Source organism: Bos grunniens, chromosome 1 (assembly GCF_055505025.1).
Source record: "Bos grunniens cultivar Pamir isolate PY7600 chromosome 1, Bosgru_T2T1.0, whole genome shotgun sequence".
Classification (NCBI taxonomy): Eukaryota; Metazoa; Chordata; class Mammalia; order Artiodactyla; family Bovidae; genus Bos; species Bos grunniens.
The window spans coordinates 83,229,516-83,249,579 of NC_141165.1; the positions used below are offsets into that span (position 1 = coordinate 83,229,516).

The 20,064-nt window shown below is 39.8% G+C and overlaps 1 protein-coding gene across 10 annotated transcripts in view; it reads right to left on the reverse strand.

Moving 5' to 3' along the window:
• ATP13A5 (ATPase 13A5) overlaps positions 1-20,064 on the reverse strand; it is a 122,285-nt gene that overhangs the window by 68,550 nt on the left and 33,671 nt on the right. For all 10 annotated transcript variants that reach the window (XR_015134041.1, XM_086319849.1, XM_086319837.1 and 7 more), the window contains exons 6-7: positions 14,467-14,536; positions 11,721-11,855 (exon numbers count right to left, since the gene is read on the reverse strand). Coding sequence is in view for 9 of the 10 variants with exons in the window: in XM_086319849.1 (XP_086175975.1) it covers positions 11,721-11,855; positions 14,467-14,536 (205 nt within the window). In the remaining variant the exon portion in view is untranslated. The remainder of the gene's footprint in view (positions 1-11,720; positions 11,856-14,466; positions 14,537-20,064) is intronic.

Sequence of the window (20,064 nt, forward strand, 5' to 3'; positions counted from 1 at the left end):
TACTATAGTATGAGTTTGATGAATGTTGATGACTAATAAGAAAGCTGTCATTAAAGAAACAAAACGAAACACTTTTCTGAGTACATCAGCTGAACAAATTCACTTGAAGTGGGATTCATTGAGGTAAGACCCTGAAAAGTGGAGAGAATGGAGGCAGCCTGGAGAAGTGGAGGAAGCATCTCCTAGGATAACTCAGGGAATGAGAAAACAGAGGTGAGAGAGGATGTGATCCACAGAGTCACCTAAACTGACTCTTAGGCCACCAGCCAGAGGCGAGTGCAATGCCAGACTAACCGGAGCCTCCCTGGAAGGCTGTGTATGGATGTCAGTTACTCAGATCAGATCAAATCAGATCAGTCGCTCAGTTGTGTCTGACTCTTTGTGACCCCATGAATCGCAGCACGCCAGGCCTCCCTGTCCATCACAAACTCCTGGAGTTCACCCAGACTCACGTCCATCAAGTCAGTGATGCCATCCAGCCATCTCATCCTCTGTCGTCCCCTTCTCCTCCTGCCCCCTATCCCTCCCAGCATCAGAGTCTTTTCCAATGAGTCAACTCTTTGCATGAGGTGGCCAAAGTACTGGAGTTTCAGCTTCAGCATCATTCCTTCCAAAGAAATTCCAGGGCTGATCTCCTTCAGAATAGACTGGTTGGATCTCCCTGCAGTCCAAGGGACTCTTAAGAGTCTTCTCCAACACTACAGTTCAAAAGCATCAATTCTTCGGCACTCAGCTTCTTCACAGTCCAACTCTCACATCCATACATGACCACAGGAAAAACCATAGCCTTGACTAGACTTGACTTTGTTGGCAAAGTAATGTCTCTGCTTTTGAATATGCTATCTAGGTTAGTCATAACTTTCCTTCCAAGGAGTAAGCGTCTTTTAATTTCATGGCTGCAGTCACTATCTGTAGTGATTTTGGAGCCCAGAAAAAAAGTCTGACACTGTTTCCACTGTTTCCCCATCTATTTCCCATGAAGTGGTGGGACCGGATGCCATGATCTTAGTTTTCTGAATGTTGAGCTTTAAGCCAACTTTTCACTCTCCACTTTCACTTCCAACAAGAGGCTTTTGAGTTCCTCTTCACTTTCTGCCATAAGGGTGGTGTCATCTGCATATCTGAGGTTATTGATATTTCTCCAGGCAATCTGGATTCCAGCTTGGGCTTCCTCCAGTCCAGCGTTTCTCATGATGTATTCTGCATAGAAGTTAAATAAACAGGGTGACGATATACAGCCTTGACGAACTCCTTTTCCTGTTTGGAACCAGCTTCCTGACCTGCATACAAATTTCTCAAGAGGCAGATCAGGTGGTCTGGTATTCCCATCTCTTTCAGAATTTTCCACAGTTTATTGTGATCCACACAGTCAAAGGCTTTGGCATATTCAATAAAGCAGAAATAGATGTTTTTCTGAAACTCTCTTGCTTTTTCCATGATCCAGCGGATGTTGGCAATTTGATCTCTGGTTCCTCTGCCTTTTCTAAAACCAGCTTGAACATCAGGAAGTTCACAGTTCACATATTGCTGAAGCCTGGCTTGGAGAATTTTGAGTATTACTTTACTAGCATGTGAGATGAGTGCAATTGTGTGGTAGTTTGAGCATTCTTTGGGATTGCCTTTCTTTGGGATTGGAATGAGAACTGACCTTTTCCAGTCCTGTGACCACTGCTGAGTTTTCCAAATTTGCTTGCATATTGAGTGCAGCACTTTCACAGCATCATCTTTCAGAATTTGGAATAGCTCAACTGGAATTCCATCACCTCCACTAGCTTTGTTCGTAGTGATGCTTTCTAAGGCCCACTTGACTTCACATTCCAGGATGTCTGGCTCTAGGTGAGTGATCACACCATCGTGATTATCTGGGTCATGAAGATCTTTTTTGTACAGTTCTTCTGTGTATTCTTGCCACCTCTTCTTAATATCTTCTGCTTCTGTTAGGTCCATACCATTTCTGTCCTTTATCGAGCCCATTTTTGCATGAAATGTTCCTTTGGTACCTCTGATTTTTTTGAAGGGATCCCTAGTCTTTCCCATTCTGTTGTTTTCCTCTATTTCTTTGCATTGATCACTGAAGAAGGCTTTCTTATCTCTTCTTGCTATTCTTTGGAACTCTGCATTCAGATGTTTATATCTTTCCTTTTCTCCTTTGCTTTTTGCTTCTCTTCTTTTCGCAGCTATTTGTAAGGCCTCCCCAGACAGCCATTTTGCTTTTTTGCATTTCTTTTCCATGGGGATGGTCTTGATCCCTGTCTCCTGTACAATGTCACAAACCTCATTCCATAGTTCATCAGGCACTCTATCTATCAGATCTAGGCCCTTAAATCTATTTCTCACTTCCACTGTATAATCATAAGGGATTTGATTTAGGTCATACCTGAATGGTCTAGTGGTTTTCCCTACTTTCTTCAATTTAAGTCTGAATTTGGCAATAAGGAGTTCATGATCTGAGCCACAATCAGCTCCTGGTCTTGTTTTTGCTGACTGTATATAGCTTCTCCATCTTTGGCTGCAAAGAATGTAATCAATCTGATTTCGGTGTTGACCATCTGGTGATGTCCATGTGTAGAGTCTTCTCTTGTGTTGTTGGAAGAGGGTGTTTGCTATGACCAGTGGATTTTCTTGGCAAAACGCTATTAGTCTTTGCCCTGCTTCATTCTGTATTCCAAGACCAAATTTGCCTGTTACTCCAGGTGTTTCTTGACTTCCTACTTTTGCATTCCAGTCCCCTATAATGAAAAGGACATCTTTTTTGGGTGTTCTAAAAGGTCTTGTAGGTCTTCATAGAACCTTTCAACTTCAGCTTCTTCAGCGTTACTGGTTGGGGCATAGACTTGGATTACTGTGATATTGAATGGTTTGCCTGAAAACGAACAGAGATCAGATACCTCTAAATAGAAGAGGTCTAAATACTGTCAACAGTACTTAAACACCGTAATTTAGCTTACCATACAGCTTACCATTGGAGAAGGCAATGGCACCCCACTCCAGTACTCTTGCCTGGAAAATCCCACGGACGGAGGAGCCTGGTAGGCTGCAGTCCATGGGGTCTCGAAGAGTCGGACACGACTGAGCGACTTCACTTTCCCTTTTCACTTTCATGCATTGGAGAAGGAAATGGCAACCCACTCCAGTGTTCTTGCCTGGAGAATCCCAGGAATGGGGAAGCCTGGTGGGCTTCCGTCTATGGGGTCGCACAGAGTCGGACACGACTGAAGCGACTTAGCAGCAGCAGCAACAGCTTACCATACTTCAGATATAATAAAACTTCTCTTTAGATATTAAATTATTTTTGTCTGTTGTGTTGATAATGTTTAATGTTATAAATGTCATCAGGCTTAGACAAGAATTATACACAATTATGCAACTTTCCTCTTGAGAGAACATAATGAGTTTGGTAAGTATGGTGTTAATATTTATGTAGAACAATTTATTATTTATTTCAGTTTTGCTTCAAAAACTAAACTTCAGTCATTTGGGCCAATTGAGTGGAAGAAGTGATATTACTGTTGGGCACATATTCGTTGGCCTAAGGTGACTTCCTGAGGCTTGCCTGTTGGCGCATTCATTTAATTATGGATGACAATAAGAACGTGGTTTGGTAGCAAGACTGCTAGATTCAGTCAGGATTCCTGAGTGGGTTGAGGCTTACCCACCAACCAGTCAGGTACCCCTATATAATAACACATTTCACCATATAAGCTGTTTCCTTTGTCAACAGACAACAATGAATTGGATCATTTTCAGGTTCCCTTCAAGCTCTACAAAAACATGATACTGATTTATTTTGCATATCAAAGATTCATTCAGATTTCCAAGGCTTCATAGGAGAAATATTCACAGCATAGCAAATGACTCAAATTATTGTTTTTAAATAGTTTAAAACTTTATTCAATCACCAAGTGCCAGGTGTTATTTTAGGCACTTGGAATATGTTGCTTGATTTTTTTTAATCCTCAAAATAATCCTATGATGAAAATGCTATTACTTCCAGTGTACATATAACTAAAAACAAAAACAATAAAACAAAAAACAGGGGCTTAAAAATGTTAAAGTAACTTGCCCATAATCACTGACTTATTAAGTATGAAAACCAACAACAACAAAAAGGTTCGTCTGACTAAAGCCTTTTCTGTGGGTGAAAATGGTCTCTGAAAGTGCTTGAAAGCAGCTTTTGTCCTAAAGAGAAGAGAAACATGCTTCCTTACAAATTCCTTTGTTTTCTTGCATAGCAAACTCCTTTAGTTAATGTCAATTTCAACTTTGCTTAAGAGGATGGTAACACATTTGGAAGTGGTGAAGCCTGGGTCAATAATACTTGACTATAATTCTGCAAACTTATGAAGGCATAAAGCTGAATTTGTTTATCAAACTCAGCATCTTGCATAACCTGCCAAGCTTTCCTGTCTTTGCTTGAGCTATTCCCTAGGATGTTCACCCCCATTTTCTACTAGCCAACTCTTTCTATTCCTATACATAAAGCCCTGTTGAAATATCTCCAATCCATAAGTCCTTAACACTCGCAGGAAGAATTAATTGTCCCACTCTCTGTGTTTCCTCCTGTGTTAGTGCATAGATCCCATTCCACTAGAGCTATCTGTTTTCTTGTCAGTTCTCTACTCCAAGTCAGGAGGTTCAAAGATGGGACTACATATTCATCTATGTATCCCCTGTGGCCTTCACATAGTAGGCCCTTAGCAAATATTTATTTAACTCAGCTGAATAATTCTACTTCACCCAACATTCTGCAGTAAAATAATATAAGCATCCTCTTTGAGCTAATGTACTCAGAAACGCTACACAAACGGGTTTCTATGACAACCAACCAGCTAGGAGAAAGCCAGCACTGTGATGCTTGCCATGATTTCCAAGCTCACTGCCTGATTTTCATTAGGTCCCCTCTGGTTTCTCCAGTTCCTGTTCACTGAGACCAGGATTCCCTTCCAAAATGAATTTGCATATTGTTATTCTTCGGCGTCTGTTGCTATGTGTCCTTGTGTTTGCGGTGGCTGGATTTCCTCCAGAGATGAATAATGAGGGCATTAACTCAGGTGTCTCCTGAGCCCAGCTCAGTCCTGATTGAGGCAGAGAACTATGGGCCAGCTATGTCCATGCTATTGACAGCGGCCACCGTGGAGCCAGCAGTGGAGCGTGCAGTACAGTTCAATGGAAATGCAAATGGGTGCCAAGGTTTGTGCTCATATCTGCGTCAAAAGTGGTACAAAGGGACCATGTTGCACTGGGGCGTTTCTTGGCCTAGGCAAGGTAACCTCTGTCTGTGCGACATTGTCAGTGGCTAGAGTGGGTGCAGGGGGATATCTTATTCCACTTCTGACAACATTCTTCTCCTTTGCAGTTTTCAAAAGCATGTATTTGTTTAGCATAATTTAGAAATGGCAGTAAGTAGATGATTTTTCTTCCCTTTTTCCCAGCTCTCCTGCCCAAATCTGCTCTTTGTTATAAATTATCAAAATTATCATTTATTGCCACAGGAAACTCACAAGTTACTTGGAGATTTTGCTCAAGGGGAAAGTGACTCAGAGTCAGGAAACCTGGGATGAAGGTCTATAGCCACCCTTCCTTGGGTGAATGTGATTAAATCACTTTACCTCCCTGATTGCTCCTATCCCTCCCTGTAATTTGTGTATCATTTCACAGTTTGCCAAGCCTCATACAAGCACCTTCATTATAAATATCAAATTCCACTGCAAATTGTAAAGCACTAAATGGATTAGCTGAGGACTATTTAATTAATAATATAGCAATTAATTATTATTAATTGCTGAGGACTTGTGATTTAAACTACAAAGAGATAGTTGCAGGAAACTGGCCCTTTTTGTATAGTGTTACAAGAGGCCTTGCAGGTTGGGTCAGATAAGCTTTTATTAACAAATGCTAACTGCTAATGGGTTTAGTGTCCTCATTTCAAAGAAGCCTTTTGCAAAATTGCCATCAAGTCTGAAATTCCCATGCTACTGTTTGGAGTAAAGGGAGGCATTCAGGGATTTTTAAGTTGTAGGATCTGAATATTTAAATTCTATGAATAATTTTAAAGTAAATATTAAGAAAATGACAAATAGAAAAAATTAAAATACCTAATTTTGGAAAAGGAGAGCTTTATAACAAAAAAAAGAGGAGACTTTTAAGACAAAAACCCAGAAACCATAAAGAAAAGGAAACATATTTAAATAGACATATTTTTTAAATCTAGCAAAAGTCAAGGTCAAGATAAAGAAGATTTAAAAAACAGAACTTTTTCACATATATAATGGATATAAAAAAGACAGTAAATAAAAGTGCAAATCTCTTTTAGACAAAGGAAAGTGTGTCTAATCTCAGTAGTAATCAGGGAAGTGTAAATTAAAACATCAATGAGACAGAATTTTCAAAAATGTATTGGATGGAAAATTTTAAATACCAAGGTATAACACCTAATGCTGGTCAGGATCTGGGAAAATAGATATTCTCATATGTTGCCAGTAAGAGACTGAATTATTCCATTTAGGGAAAATAATACTACAGTATTTATTAACGTCCAAAATATACATATCTTGTTTTGCTGAAAAAAGAGACACAAACACTAATATGTAAGGATACACTATATTGTTCAGTCGCTCATTCGTGTCCGACTCTCCGCGACCCCATGAATCGCAGCACGCCAGGCCTCCCTGTCCATCACCAACTCCCAGAGTTCACTCAGACTCACGTCCATAGAGTCAGTGATGCCATCCAGCCATCTCATCCTCTGTCGTCCCCTTCTGCTCCTGCCCCCAATCCCTCCCAGCATCAGAGTCTTTTCCAATGAGTCAACTCTTCCTTGTTGTATATCTTCAACGACATACAGCTTTGACATACTCCTTTTCCTATTTGGAACCAGTATGGTGTTCCATGTCCAGTTCTAACTGTTGCTTCCTGACCTGCATATAGGTTTCTCAAGAGGCAGGTCAGGTGGGCTGGTATTCCCATCTCTTTCAGAATTTTCCACAGTTTATTGTGATCCACACAGTCAAAGGCTTTGGCATAGGCAATAAAGCAGAAATAGATGTTTTTCTGGAACTCTCTTGCTTTTTCTATGATCCAGTGGATGTTGTAGTTAGTTTTAATTCAATATATGTGTTGTAGAGAAGAAACCCCTTATTTTCCATAAAGAGGAAAACAGTTGAATAAATGATGGTAGGCCATGGAATATCACATCATTATTTTTAGACATAATTTAAAATTATTTGTTATAGTGGATGGCCATTGTATAAATTGTAAAGTGAAAAACGCCAGTTCCAGTTTAATTCATATAGGACAATTCTGTTTTGATTAAAAACAAATTAAGAAATTCATCAAGGAACTTCTCTGGTGGTACAGTGGATAAGAATCTGCTTGCCAATGCAGGGGACATCAGTTCGATCCCTGGTCCAGAGAGATTTCACATGCCTTGGAGGAACTAAGTCCATGTGCCACAACTACTGAGTCCAAGTGCCTACAGCTTTTGCTCTGCAACAGGAGAAGATTGAGAAGTCCATGCATTGCAAGGAAGAGTAGCCCCTGTTCGCAGCAACTAGAGAAAGTCAAGCGACTGAACTGAACTGAACAGAAACTTGTCAGGCTGGTTTCAGCAGAAGTTGAGAGTTTATGAAGATGCAGAAATGTCTTATGAACCTAAGGTGGGAAGCACAGCCAAGTCTCCCAAGGGAGTTTCCAGACTAGGTGCAGGGAAACGCTGTGAGAAACAGGTTACTCTCTCTGTTGGACTGATTATTGCTTACCTCTATGTCTCACTGGGTATTTTGTTCACTCTTTTCCCTACTTTTTCTGAGGAAGTGTGTGTGTGTGTGTGCGTGTGTTTCTCTGCTTGTCCATATGCAGGGATAGAGGGTTGCCACCCTGCTCCTAACTATACATCATAGATCACTTTCCTAACAGAATATGGCCAGCAGCTTCAAGCTTTTATTCCAGGATTCCAGGCAGAAGGATTCCAGTCAGCTTCCACCAGATCAGATGCCCCCTTTCCAACTAGTTGTGCCAGTGGAGGGAGAAAGCCACATGGAACAAACCATCTGTGGGCTTCCAGAGCTCTAGGTACACCTAGTTTTCAGAAAAAAAGGAGTGAGGGTGCAGCATTTTCTCCAAAATATGTTTGCTTCATTGCATATTTGCCATAGAATAGGAGGCTAGGAGGAGGAACCCAGGTTCCTCAGCTCAGCCCCCTGGTGAAGTCCATCTACGCTTTACGTCCTTGGGTTCCATGAGCTCAGTTCAATTCATTTCAGTTGCTCAGTTGTGTCCGACTCTTTGCAACCCCGTGGACTGCAGCATGCCAGGCTTCCCTGTCCATCAGCAACTCCCAGAGTTTCCTCAAAGTCATGTCCATCAAGTCAGTGATGCCATCCAACCATCTCATCCTCTGTCGTCCCCTTCTCCTCCTGCCTTCAATCTTTCCCAGCATCAGAGTCTTTTCAAATTAATCAGTTCTTTGCATCAGGTGGCCAAAGTATTGGAATTTCAGCTTCAGTATCAGTCCTTCCAATGAATATTCAAGATTGATTTCCTTTAGGATGGACTAGTTGGATCTCCTTACAGTCCAAGGGACTCGCAAGAGTCTTCTCCAACACCAGAGTTCAAAGGCATCAATTCTTTGGCGCTCAACTTTCTCTTTGGTCCAACTCTCACATCCATACACGACTACTGGAAAAACCAAAGCTTTAACTAGATGGACCTTTGTTGGCAAAGTAATATCTCTGCTTTTTAATATGCAGATATTAAATATGTCTAGGTTGGTCATAACTTTCCTTCCGAGGAGTGTCTTTTAATTTCATGGCTGCAGTCACCATCTGCAGTAATTTTGGACCCCAAGAAAATAAAGTCTGCCACGGTTTCCATTGTTGCCCCATCTATTTGCCATGAGCTACTGGTGTGTATTTATAATATATACTCCTTTTGTGATGAAGGGAATTAAAATGGTCTTCTATTATTTGTCCACTCCTGACAGAGTAGTTTATGTGATTAATCAGTCTAAAACTAATAGGGTCCTATAGAAATTTACTCCAGTCTACAGCACATGCCCCCACATTCCCCGTGGCCAGCCAATTTCTTAATTAATGTTTAAAGTTTTCAAGGGCTCTTGTTCGTGCCTTGCTGGTAGCCCTGGCAAAATGATAGAATCCTAAAAAGGTGGGACCTAAAAGAAACAGTTTAACCTCCACTATCTACAGCTGAGGAAAGTGAGTCCAGAGAGGAGAAAGAGTTCCCAGAGTCACAGTGGATGAATCAGTAGTGGTTAGAAGCTCATCCCGGGGTTTTCCTTGTTCAAGTTAGAACTCCTGTCTTCCCTCTCTAGGCTGCCTCCCATCTTTCCATAGTCTAGCTTCTCCACTCCAAGAATAAGGGTACAAACCGTAACAACTATATCAGTGGTAACGAAAAGTAACATTTGATGAGTGCCTGCTATGGACTAGGAACACAGGCATTTCAAATGCATTGTTTCATTTAATTTTCTCTACTATATACACAATCACTGACTTGATGGACATAGGTTTGAGCAAGTTCCAGGAGTTGGTGATGGACAGGGAAGCCTGTGTGCTGCACTCCATGGGGTCACAAAGAGTTGGATATGACTTAGCAACTGAACAGAACTGAACTATAACAGTGAACACACACACACACTCACACACACATCTCACAGAAAAGCAGACTGACTACTAAAGTGTCCAGTAACAAATTGTGTCAAGTAATACATATAGGATTAGTATGTATGGAGACGGAAGATTTTAACTTGAAAAGATCTCCCTGCCAAAGTCCTCAGATCTTTCTGTATTTTTCCTAGAACCCTGAGATGGTCAGTGATGATATACTCAGGTATATGTTGAGTATGTGTCTTCCCAACAGAAGGAAGCACATGGAAGAGGAACTGCATTCACTGATGTTTGACATCAGCCAGAAAGCACATGAGTGGCTTGCAGGTATCAAATTATCCATTCTATTAAAACAAAGATTTCTCAAAACCCAGGAGCTAGAAATTTGATTTGGGGCTTCACATTACATGCCTCTATCAAATGACAAAAGTAAAACAACTATAATTTGTTTCCTACTGTGGTTGAACAGAATCTGGCAGATCGTTATTGTCCTGGTGTCTATTTTCCTACTTTGTTCACATGCTGAGAGTTCACCAGAAGGACAGTCACTCTTCCCCTAGACTTGGCAGCCAGACACAAAGAAATTGTCACCATGAAAGGCAGGTTACTTACTGGTCATTATTAATATTTGTGTGGCTTTTGTGATTCTAAATTAGTTCATGAAGAAACACACTAGGCCACTCATTTTTAAAATAGCAAAAACAAACAAAAAACCATAAACTAAAGAAAGCCCTCTAGTCTTCACTCTCTAGCTCAAAGTGTCTCCATTCATTTAACTTTTCATTTTTAAGTCCTGCTTTCTAACTCTTTAAATATATTGCCTTTCTTTCATTTCTCATCAAACACTTCATAACTCAAAATTTGTAGAATCCAAAACCTGATAAAAAACCAAGCTTAGACCTCATATTTGCTGAGTGATTGAAACAGAGTAAGAATAAAAATGTCTTTCGATTGGACTTGTTTAAAGTCTCCAGGTCTGCTTTACTGACATGTGCCCAGACTCCTGACAGCTAGAAGGCATCTCTCCTCTCACTCGTAGGTCTGACTTTTCTTCCCCAGCAATGTGCTACTTTGGAAAGGATCTTCTGCTAAAGAAATACCACACATGTAATAGAATTTCATTTATAGGGAACCAGAAGCCCTGATTCTGTCACAAAATCACTTTGTGACACGAACCAACCCCCTGTATCTTAGCTTCCTCTTTTCCAGATGACGGATGAAGTTTGAGACCAGGTGATTTTAAAAGTTCGACAGTTGACAGATACAAGTATCACTGTTTCCCCTGCCTAAAAAGTCAATTTCACGATCAAGTTTCCAAAAATATACAACAAATACATTGAGACACACTTAGAAATTGCCTCATAATTTAGCCTGATGAATCTTGAGCAAAGTAGCAGAACATTTTCTAGAAAGGTGTAGTGGGGAACAGAGACTTAGAGGGGCTGTGGATTTATAAGTAATATTCAGCTAGATTCCACTTCAGAAAGCATTAGTCACTCGGCCTTGTCTGACTCTTTGCGATCCCAGGGACTGTAGCCCACCAGGCTCTTCTGTCCGTGGAATTCTACAGCCAAGAATACTGGAGTGGATAGCCATTCCCTTCTCCAGGGTGTCTTCTTGACCCAGCTATTGAACCCAAGTCTCAATTCATTCCAGATGAATTCTTTACCGTCTGAACCACCAGGGAAGCCATCTACTTCAGAATACGCTATTATATCATTTATAAGACTGATTTTCTTTAAAAGGAAGATTTTAATTGGCTATAAGATGAACAATGATGGAAGATGACAGAAAGGTACTATACTGTCATCATTAATCCATCATTTTTCTATCAGACTCAGACACAGCCTCAGAGCCCTTCTAAACATAGTTACTCAATGCAGCCTTCAGTCAATAATCAGAGTTTGCAAAGATGTTTAAATCTATCTGACATTCCTGAAACCCTCCTTCTCAGATCCAAGGTTTAGTAAGCCCTTGCTTTTTGCTTTGTTATGACTTATGTTTAACGAAGCAACTCTTTGCTCTCAGTGGAACCGCATGTTTGGCTTCTCGTGCAGCCTGAGCTAAATAGAATCCAACTATGATTTCTGTTCTTACCTGTCGCAAATCATACACACTTAAGACAATGGAGAGAACAGACAAGATGATGATGGCCACTGAGTATTCGATGTAACCTTGAGACAGCCACAAAGTGAGGGTAAAGGCTTGAAACACGTAGAATGGATTTAAAACCTGCAGGTACGAAAAGAGATTCTGGGTCACCTGCATGGACCTTAGTGGCAGTCTAGATGATGTCATTTCTTTATAGGATTTTTTTCTTTCCTTTTTGCAACATACAACAATAGAATTCACTTAGAGCTCCATTAATTTCAGTAGAGGCGATGTCAAGCTTATAGAATGTGATATGGTAGAAGCGAATTTATTTTAGGCGTTCAGAACCATGCTCACAAATTGATCCTTCTTATTTATTTTGAACTTTCAAAAATATTTGACCAATAACAAAATCTAATAGTTTACCTTTTAAAACAGATGTACCCACATTGGAGGAGAAACATGATTCAGACTCTTTTAAGAACAAACTTTAATTTTGAACTGTGTATTGCAAGTTTCTTTTTCATGTAATCACATGCTTGATGTAGTCAAGTTGTGCAATGAAAATGAAGGATTTCACTTTTATCCAAATAATTCATTTAAAAATAATACTCTCATGTCACAGGTCTTAGCAAGATCCTCTGAGAGCATGGACCTTCTCTTAAACAAGGAGGGATAGTCTTACTCAGCAAAGAGAAAAGTCTTATTCAAAGTTGCAGTGAGAATTATGTGCAGAATGTATCACCAGTTCCAAGCAGGTATTTTTGGTCTCTTAATACTATCTTGGGCTTTTTTGTTCCCTCAATTGTCCCCATTTAAGTCCTGCTGACTTTACTATTAATAATAATAGCAGAGAAGGCAAACCCCAGGGAGCTAGAGAAGGTCACATGACCTACGCATTTAGCTTGAATTAAGCACCCCTTCTGATCAGGGCAAAGATTTTTCTTTTTCTTGGTAAGTGCTCTTTATAATTATTATGAATTAGATGAAATATTACTTAAAATCAGTGCTGTTCTTTCTTACCTCTATCTTCTATAATTTTCTAATATATTAAATAAATTTCTACCTTAATCCTAAAAATAAACCGACATCTGGTTCATAAGTTAATAGGATATAACTTAAAAGTTTCTGAAACCCTTGGCCGTATTTCATCAGTTAAGAAAGCTTGTGTTCCTTAACTTTTTTATTATTTCCATTGCAACATGCTTTTCTTACAAATTATAGCTCTTCTGTCTGTTTGGCATGAAATGCTTTAATTATAAATTATGCATTTCTAGTAATATGATTCTGAGTTTGTATAAACTCAGTAGAAAATTGGTGAAATACTTCTTGTAGAAGAAACAAAACCATTCTAATTAATTTAGTTCTCTTATTCAATATTCTTTTGAAATCAAATGTAAAGACATACATTTTCTTGTTATTTTTTCTACTAAAGACCTAATAAGCAAGTGTCAGGAAATATTAGCACTCTTTTCAAAGTTAGACTAAATAGACATTTGAAAGAGTCTTTGGTAATTTGAAAATGTACTTGAATAAGAAGTTTTAAAAGCAATCTGCTTTTTAATAATAGGAGAGATTGTGCTTATGTGGAGGCATGGGTTACAGAGGAAACCTCAGTACCTTCCGATCAATTTTTCTGTGGACCGAAGACTGTTCTAAACAAAAAAGTCTAATAAAAAATTATTTTTAAAAAATGGCCATGTAAAAACCAAAATGGCCATCTTTGTGGATTAGAAATAGACTGGAAACATGTAGCACTGAGCAGAGACAGGTTGATCAGTCTGTTAGGTTTTACACAAAGACAGGAGATCAATGGCTAGGAGCTCAATTTTATGGGGAATAAGTATCCCACAAATGGCAGGCGACATAACCAGGCTTGCTAAAGATAACAGCAATAGCCCCTGGACTTGTCCTGCCCCAGAGCAGAGGCTGAGAAAAGTCACAAGCAGCCAGGGTTCACCAGCAGCAGAGGGTGGAATAGGAGAGACAAGTTTGTGGTTCAGCTGTGACTTTGGCCAAGCACCAAGCTGAGTCAGGGCCTGCATCCAACAGATCCATGATGGACAGAGCACAAACCTTCAACACAGGCTCCAGTTCTGAACCTGGGACCCATGGTGACCAGTGCAACCCAAAGAAGGAAAGTGAGCACAGAGTGAGGGATGCACGGAGGAAGGAAGGTCCCACCCAAGCTGAGCCTACTAAAATAAATAGATAAACTCCACAGCATACAGAGAAAACATCCTAAAACAAACAGAAACACTAAAAAAGGAAGAAGTCACTATCAAGAGAATGGATATAATAGAGTGATAGAATAATACAAAAAAGATCAAATAATACTTTTTAAATCCTCAAAAAGATCATGAAATGATAACAATCCTTCCCCCTCCCCACTACAGCCATCATCAAAAAAATGAAGAAAACAAAGAGGAGATTATGAAATGAAAATCTGTCCCTCACACTGGGAAGGAATTTTTTAAAGCAGATTTGAATTTAGAACAAGTGATTATTGAAAAGGACCAGTTATAAATCCTGGAATGAAAAATATATATTTATTGAAATAATAATAAAAAAGAAAGCCTTAATAGACAGGAAAAGTAGAAACTAAAGTCAATGGGAATAACCAAAGAAAGTTGCACAAAATACAGATTTTTGTCCTTTTCAAAGTATCCATGTTTTTAAGATATCCCTGAGTGCTAGAAATGCAAAAGGAAAAAACAGTATTTTATTTTTAAAAACAAATGAAAACAGTTACCTGTTTAACAAGCAGCTTCCATATGGGTTGGATTTCAACCTCAATGGCATTTGGCCCGCATACTAATCTTCTGTAGGAGATTGATCATCTATTAGTGTCACACCAACATGCTTATCGGAGAAGGCAATGGCACCCCAACTCCAGTACTCTTGCCTGGAGAATCCCATGGACGGAGGAGCCTGGTGGGCTGCAGTCCATGAGGTCGCTAGGAGTCGGACACGACCAAGCGACTTGACTTTGACTTTTCACTTCCATTCATTGGAGAAGGAAGTGGCAACCCACTCCAGTGTTCTTGCCTGGAGAATCCCAGGGACGGGGAAGCCTGGTGGGCTGCCGTCTATGGGGTCGCACAGAGTCGGACACGACTGAAGAGACTTAGCAGCAGCATCAGCAGCAACATGCTTATCAATAAGCGAGTACAGGCGACACTAAGCAGAAGTCCCTTCTCTACCCTCAAGGGACTTTGTGCTTTCAGTTAAAAATTAATATGCCAATCTCAAAATACTACTATATTTGTAAATGAAAGCACATGGTGGACAAGTTGTTTTTCTGTTAAACATACCTGAAGTACAGTATAATTCATGAATCAAAATGAAATTAGAAAGGCATTTTGAGCTCTTTTTTCTTTAATTGATTATATTCTAAGAGCAGCTAAAAGAAACAGATATGACAGTGTTCCTAGAATTCCCAGGAATTCTAGATTGCCCTTGATGTTGGAGATCATATCTGTCTTACCTTGGTATCTCTAGCACCTAGACAGGTCTTTAGTTTTTGAACTCAATGACTACATGAAGGAATGAACCAATGAACTGGAAGATGGTATATGGCTTTCATGGCTAACACTTTGTAAATCCACACACATGTACATTACAATAAGAAGCCCTAAGGGGGGATAAACTAGGAGATTGGGATTAACATAAACATATTACTATATATAAAATATATAAAATAAGAAATCCACAAGGACCTACTATGTAGCACCAAAAGCTCTACTAATATTCTGTAATAACCTATCTGGGAAAAGAATCTGAAAAAGAATGAATATATGTACATATATAACTGAATCAATTTGCTGTAAATACCTGAAACTAACATAACATTGTAAATCAACTGCACTCCAATATAAAAGTTAAATTAAACATAATTTTAAAAACAAAAGAAAGAACTGATATTCTCACTTTGCCAATGGAAAGAACTCTTCAATGTGGATATTTTGACAAAGATGCACATACCTAATATTAATCATGACAATGTAACTTTTAAGCAGAGATGACAGTGTCAGAAACTGCATTTAACCATTCATATACATTTTCCCTGTGAGATTTTACATTATCATCATTATTATAAAGAAAACTGAAGTTCAGAGAAACTAAGTAACTTTCCCAGAGTCTCAGAGTGAGAAAGCAGCAGAGCCAGGCTTCCCACCATGGTCTCTTTGACTCCACTTTACTCTCTCCCTCAGTAAAGATGGATGTGAAAATCTGCCTGATGGACCTTTGGTCTATGACAGAGAGCTGAGTCCAAGGTTGTCTGACTTCTAAGCCATGCTAGCCCAAATGCAATTTTTTTTTTTTTTTACAAAGAAAATATTTTTATTTGTATAACAAATATCCTAAGAAATGATGACACAATAAAATTAATATAGTTGAAGTATGTCAAGACACAAATAGGTATGAAATGCTATTAACAATTAATCCAACCTCCCATCAATTATTTTACAGAGTATCTTGGGTATATTTCTGACTGAGTCATAAGCATGATGTATCCAGGTGATTCAATTATGAACTCTTTGAAAGAATGGTTCCTTCCATTAGTCCTCATTAACTTTCTTTTTTTTCTTTTTCTTTTTCTCTGGACTAGCAACTGCTGTGGTGGTGCATGGCTCTTCTTCAGAAAGTGGTTCTTCCTTAATGTGTTTCTTCTTGTCCTTTTTCTTCTTCTTCTTCACAGATGTTTCCTGTTCTTCTACAACTTGTACTCCTTCTTCTTCTGTGTCTTCTACATCTTCTACTACTTCTTCTTCAACTTTAATTTTAACCTTGGCCTTTTTGGCCTTCTTTTCAATAACTTCATCCTCTTTGTCTACTTGTTCAATCTTACGTTTTTTAGAATAGGTTGGTAATGTGCATGCTAGTCCAAATGCAATTATCACTTGCAAGGGATTGCAAGGACTCAAACCAAGGTCTTCTGACTCCCTGTGTGAAAACACCATGGTTCAGAGGTGTTGAGAAACAGTGAAGTCAAATAGCATGTACTACTGTAAGGGACTTCAGAAGTCCCTAAGTCTCACATTGAGAAAGGACTATAACTCAAGCCACTTTAGTGGTTAAAATCCTTTTCCAAAAGCCATCAAAATAACCTGTGGTTGGCAAGTATTCAGAACTTCTCAGAATCCTAAACTTGGTTTTCCTCTCTCTCTCCTTGGAATACCCTCCCCACATCCTTCACTTTGTTAAGGTCTGCTTAGCCTTTGAGAGCTAAATCTGAATAGAGCTTGGTGGTAATACAGAAAGAGTAGGATAACCAAACAGTTAGTTTAGAAATCCCACTAGAGGATTATAGATAGAGAGGGAAATTTAGGGGGCTTTAGGAGACAACTGTAAGTTAATATCACTTGAGAAAACAATCTAGACATTGTAAATATAGCAGGCTTGCTTAATAACAAAACTATACAAGTCAATGGCACCTGCATCTTGCTGGTTGAGGTAAGTAAGTTAATGATCCCATATATATATATGAGGAAATGACATTCTAAAGTACAAGAACATCTTTACACTGAAACCTGAGATAATTTACCATATTTTAGCATATGTTAGCACTTTTCTAGGCTTCCCTCATGGCTCAGTTGGTAAAGAATCTGCCTGCAGTGCAGGAGACCTGGGTTTGATTCCTGGGTTGGGAAGATCCCTTGGAGAAGGAAATGGCAACCCACTCCAGTATTCTTGCCTGGAGAATCCCATGGACAGAGGAGCCTGGCAGGCTACAGTCCATGGGGCCACAAGAGTAGGACACAACTTAGCGACTAAACCACCACCACCACCACCTTTCTACTGATTTGAATAGCCCCATGACCATCTGGGTTTGACTGTGGAGGAACAAGAAGACTCCCCCACCTGATTTAGAGGAGAAGCTGATGATGGAAGCCTGATGTCTACTCAAGGATGAGGAAGAAGGTAGTCTTCTCCCCCTCCCCACTTTCCCTTTGATTATAAAAAATGTAGCCCACTAAGTTCTTCTGTAGAGTCCTCTGGCCTGTCCACTTGTAGCCTTCACAAGTGTCCTATACTAATAACTCACGCTTATCTATCACCTTGCCTCTCATTGAATTCTTTCTGAGCCAAGACATAAGGAGGTTGAACTCCACCAAGCTCTGAAATGTATTCTGTGGTTTCAGGATTAAGAAATTTGAGATTCAACAGACTTGGGTAATGCTAAGCCTATGTACTTGTTGCTCCTTCTACCTGGAACCAGTTTCCCCCACATCTTTGCATGGCTCATGCCCTCCTCTTTTATTCAGGCCTCTGTTTAAATGGCATCTTCTTATTGGAGGCTTTTCTCCAATTCGATTTAAAATAGCTACCCTGACCACCAAATCACATCATCTTTATCTCCTTAACCTAACTCATTTTTCTTTATAGACTGTTTGATAATCTGAAGTTATACCTTATCTTTTGCATGTTAATCGGCATGCAAACAACAGACTATCCTCCACTATTATATAAGCATCTAGAGGTCACTGGTATATTCTGAATGCCTAAAGCAGGGCCTAATTCATAGAATGTACTGAGGAATGATTTGTTAAATGAGTGAATGGATGAGTGAAGTGTGAGCCTTGGTTCTCTTACCTAGAAAATGGGTTGCTAATACCTGCCTAATAAAATTGCTATTAGTAGCAAAAGATATAAATAAATAAGCATTTAACACAAGTGCCTAAAACAGTGCCATGCTCAGTCGTGTTTGACTCTTTGCTACCCCATGGACTACAGCCTGCCAGGCTCCTCTGTCCATGGGATTGTCCAAGCAAAGAATACTGGATTGGGTTGCAATTTCTTCCTCCAGGGGATCTTCCCTACCCAGGGATCAAACCTGTGTCTCTTGCATCTCCTACATTGGTGGGTGGATTCTTCACCACTGCACCACCTGGAAAACCCACCTAGAACATGACAAGTCCTTAATAAGTAACACCTATATTTGACAGAGTCTCCATTCCTGTATTAATTAATTATTTTTCTTGTCCCCAATTTCTTAGTCCCCTTCATTTCTTAGTAACCTCTTTGAATTGTAACATATAGTTACATGTCTTTTACCTTGAATTTCCTAGGCTCTGTTTAATGGCAGAGAGGGAGCTTTCTCAGCTCTATTTTTCTGACATCTAGGGGCACAGTGTCTGTCACAAAGAATGTTCCCTAAATATTGGAATTAATTAATGAGGACCTTCATGAACCATGACTAGAATACCGTCTCCCCTAACAAGACTGTAAACCCAGTTTAGAGAACAGCACACAGGCTGTGGAAGTCAGTTTAGAAAGAAGCAAGCCAAGTGCCCTATGACCTTTTTCTTTGTTGGGTGAGACGGTTTCTAATGTTACCATTAAGGGAGAGGTGCCCAGCCCTTATGAGAACTGAGATCCAGTAGGTTCATACTGGCCTGTCATGATCCTCTTTAGGGGACATCTGGAAAACGTGAATAAAAAATATTGCCTGTCATGTCAGTAAATAAAAGACGTTGTAGCTATTTGACCATCACATTGCCACAGCGGCCTTGAAGTTTCATCCTGAGGGAACTCAGGATAGAAACTGGATGCCCACCATCTAGAGGGCTACAGTCCAGAGAGTCGCAGAGAGTCGCACACAACTGAAATGACTTAGCACACCTTGTCAGCCGACAACCGCTGCAGCCTCCGATGGTGCACGCTGAGGAGACACAGGATGGTAAAACACAGGATACTAGCTCCAGATAGCTGATGTTCATACCGAAGCAATCATTTCAGTGAGCCCAGATTCTTGCATCTTCCCATACATAGAAAAGCGCTACATTCTTAAACTTGAGACCTCCGGTTTTCCTCAATTAACAGTAATCTGAAATTCCGACTGCCTGGTCTTTGTTGCAAAAATCCCTATATGCCCTGGCTCCTCAACCCCCTTGCCTCTTTGAAGCAGTCCCTCAGAGTGATCTGAGAGTCCTGTCTCACTGGCTTAAAGTCCTCAGAATGTCTGCCAAATAAAACATGATTCTCAACATTTATGTTGTCAGATAACAACCATGTTTGAATCACAAACTGGCATGCCCCTTGATGTTTCACCTTTTCCACTCTCTTTTGCCAAAAAGTATTGTGTGGTTACAGATCATGTACTCATCTCAATCTTAGCGTGAACCACATAGAATTTTCAGGGATATTGACCATTGGTTGAAAACCAGAAGAAGAAATACGAGGTTTGAGCTGGGTCACATTAGCAAAGTTCCAAGGAACAAAGGAGATGACATTCCCTGACTTTAAAAATCTGATGAGCTGGCGGGGAAAGGAAGCCCTAGAACAATTCCAGGTGGCCTCACGAAACTCAATAGTTTAAATGAAATTAAGTAGACTTGCCTAATAT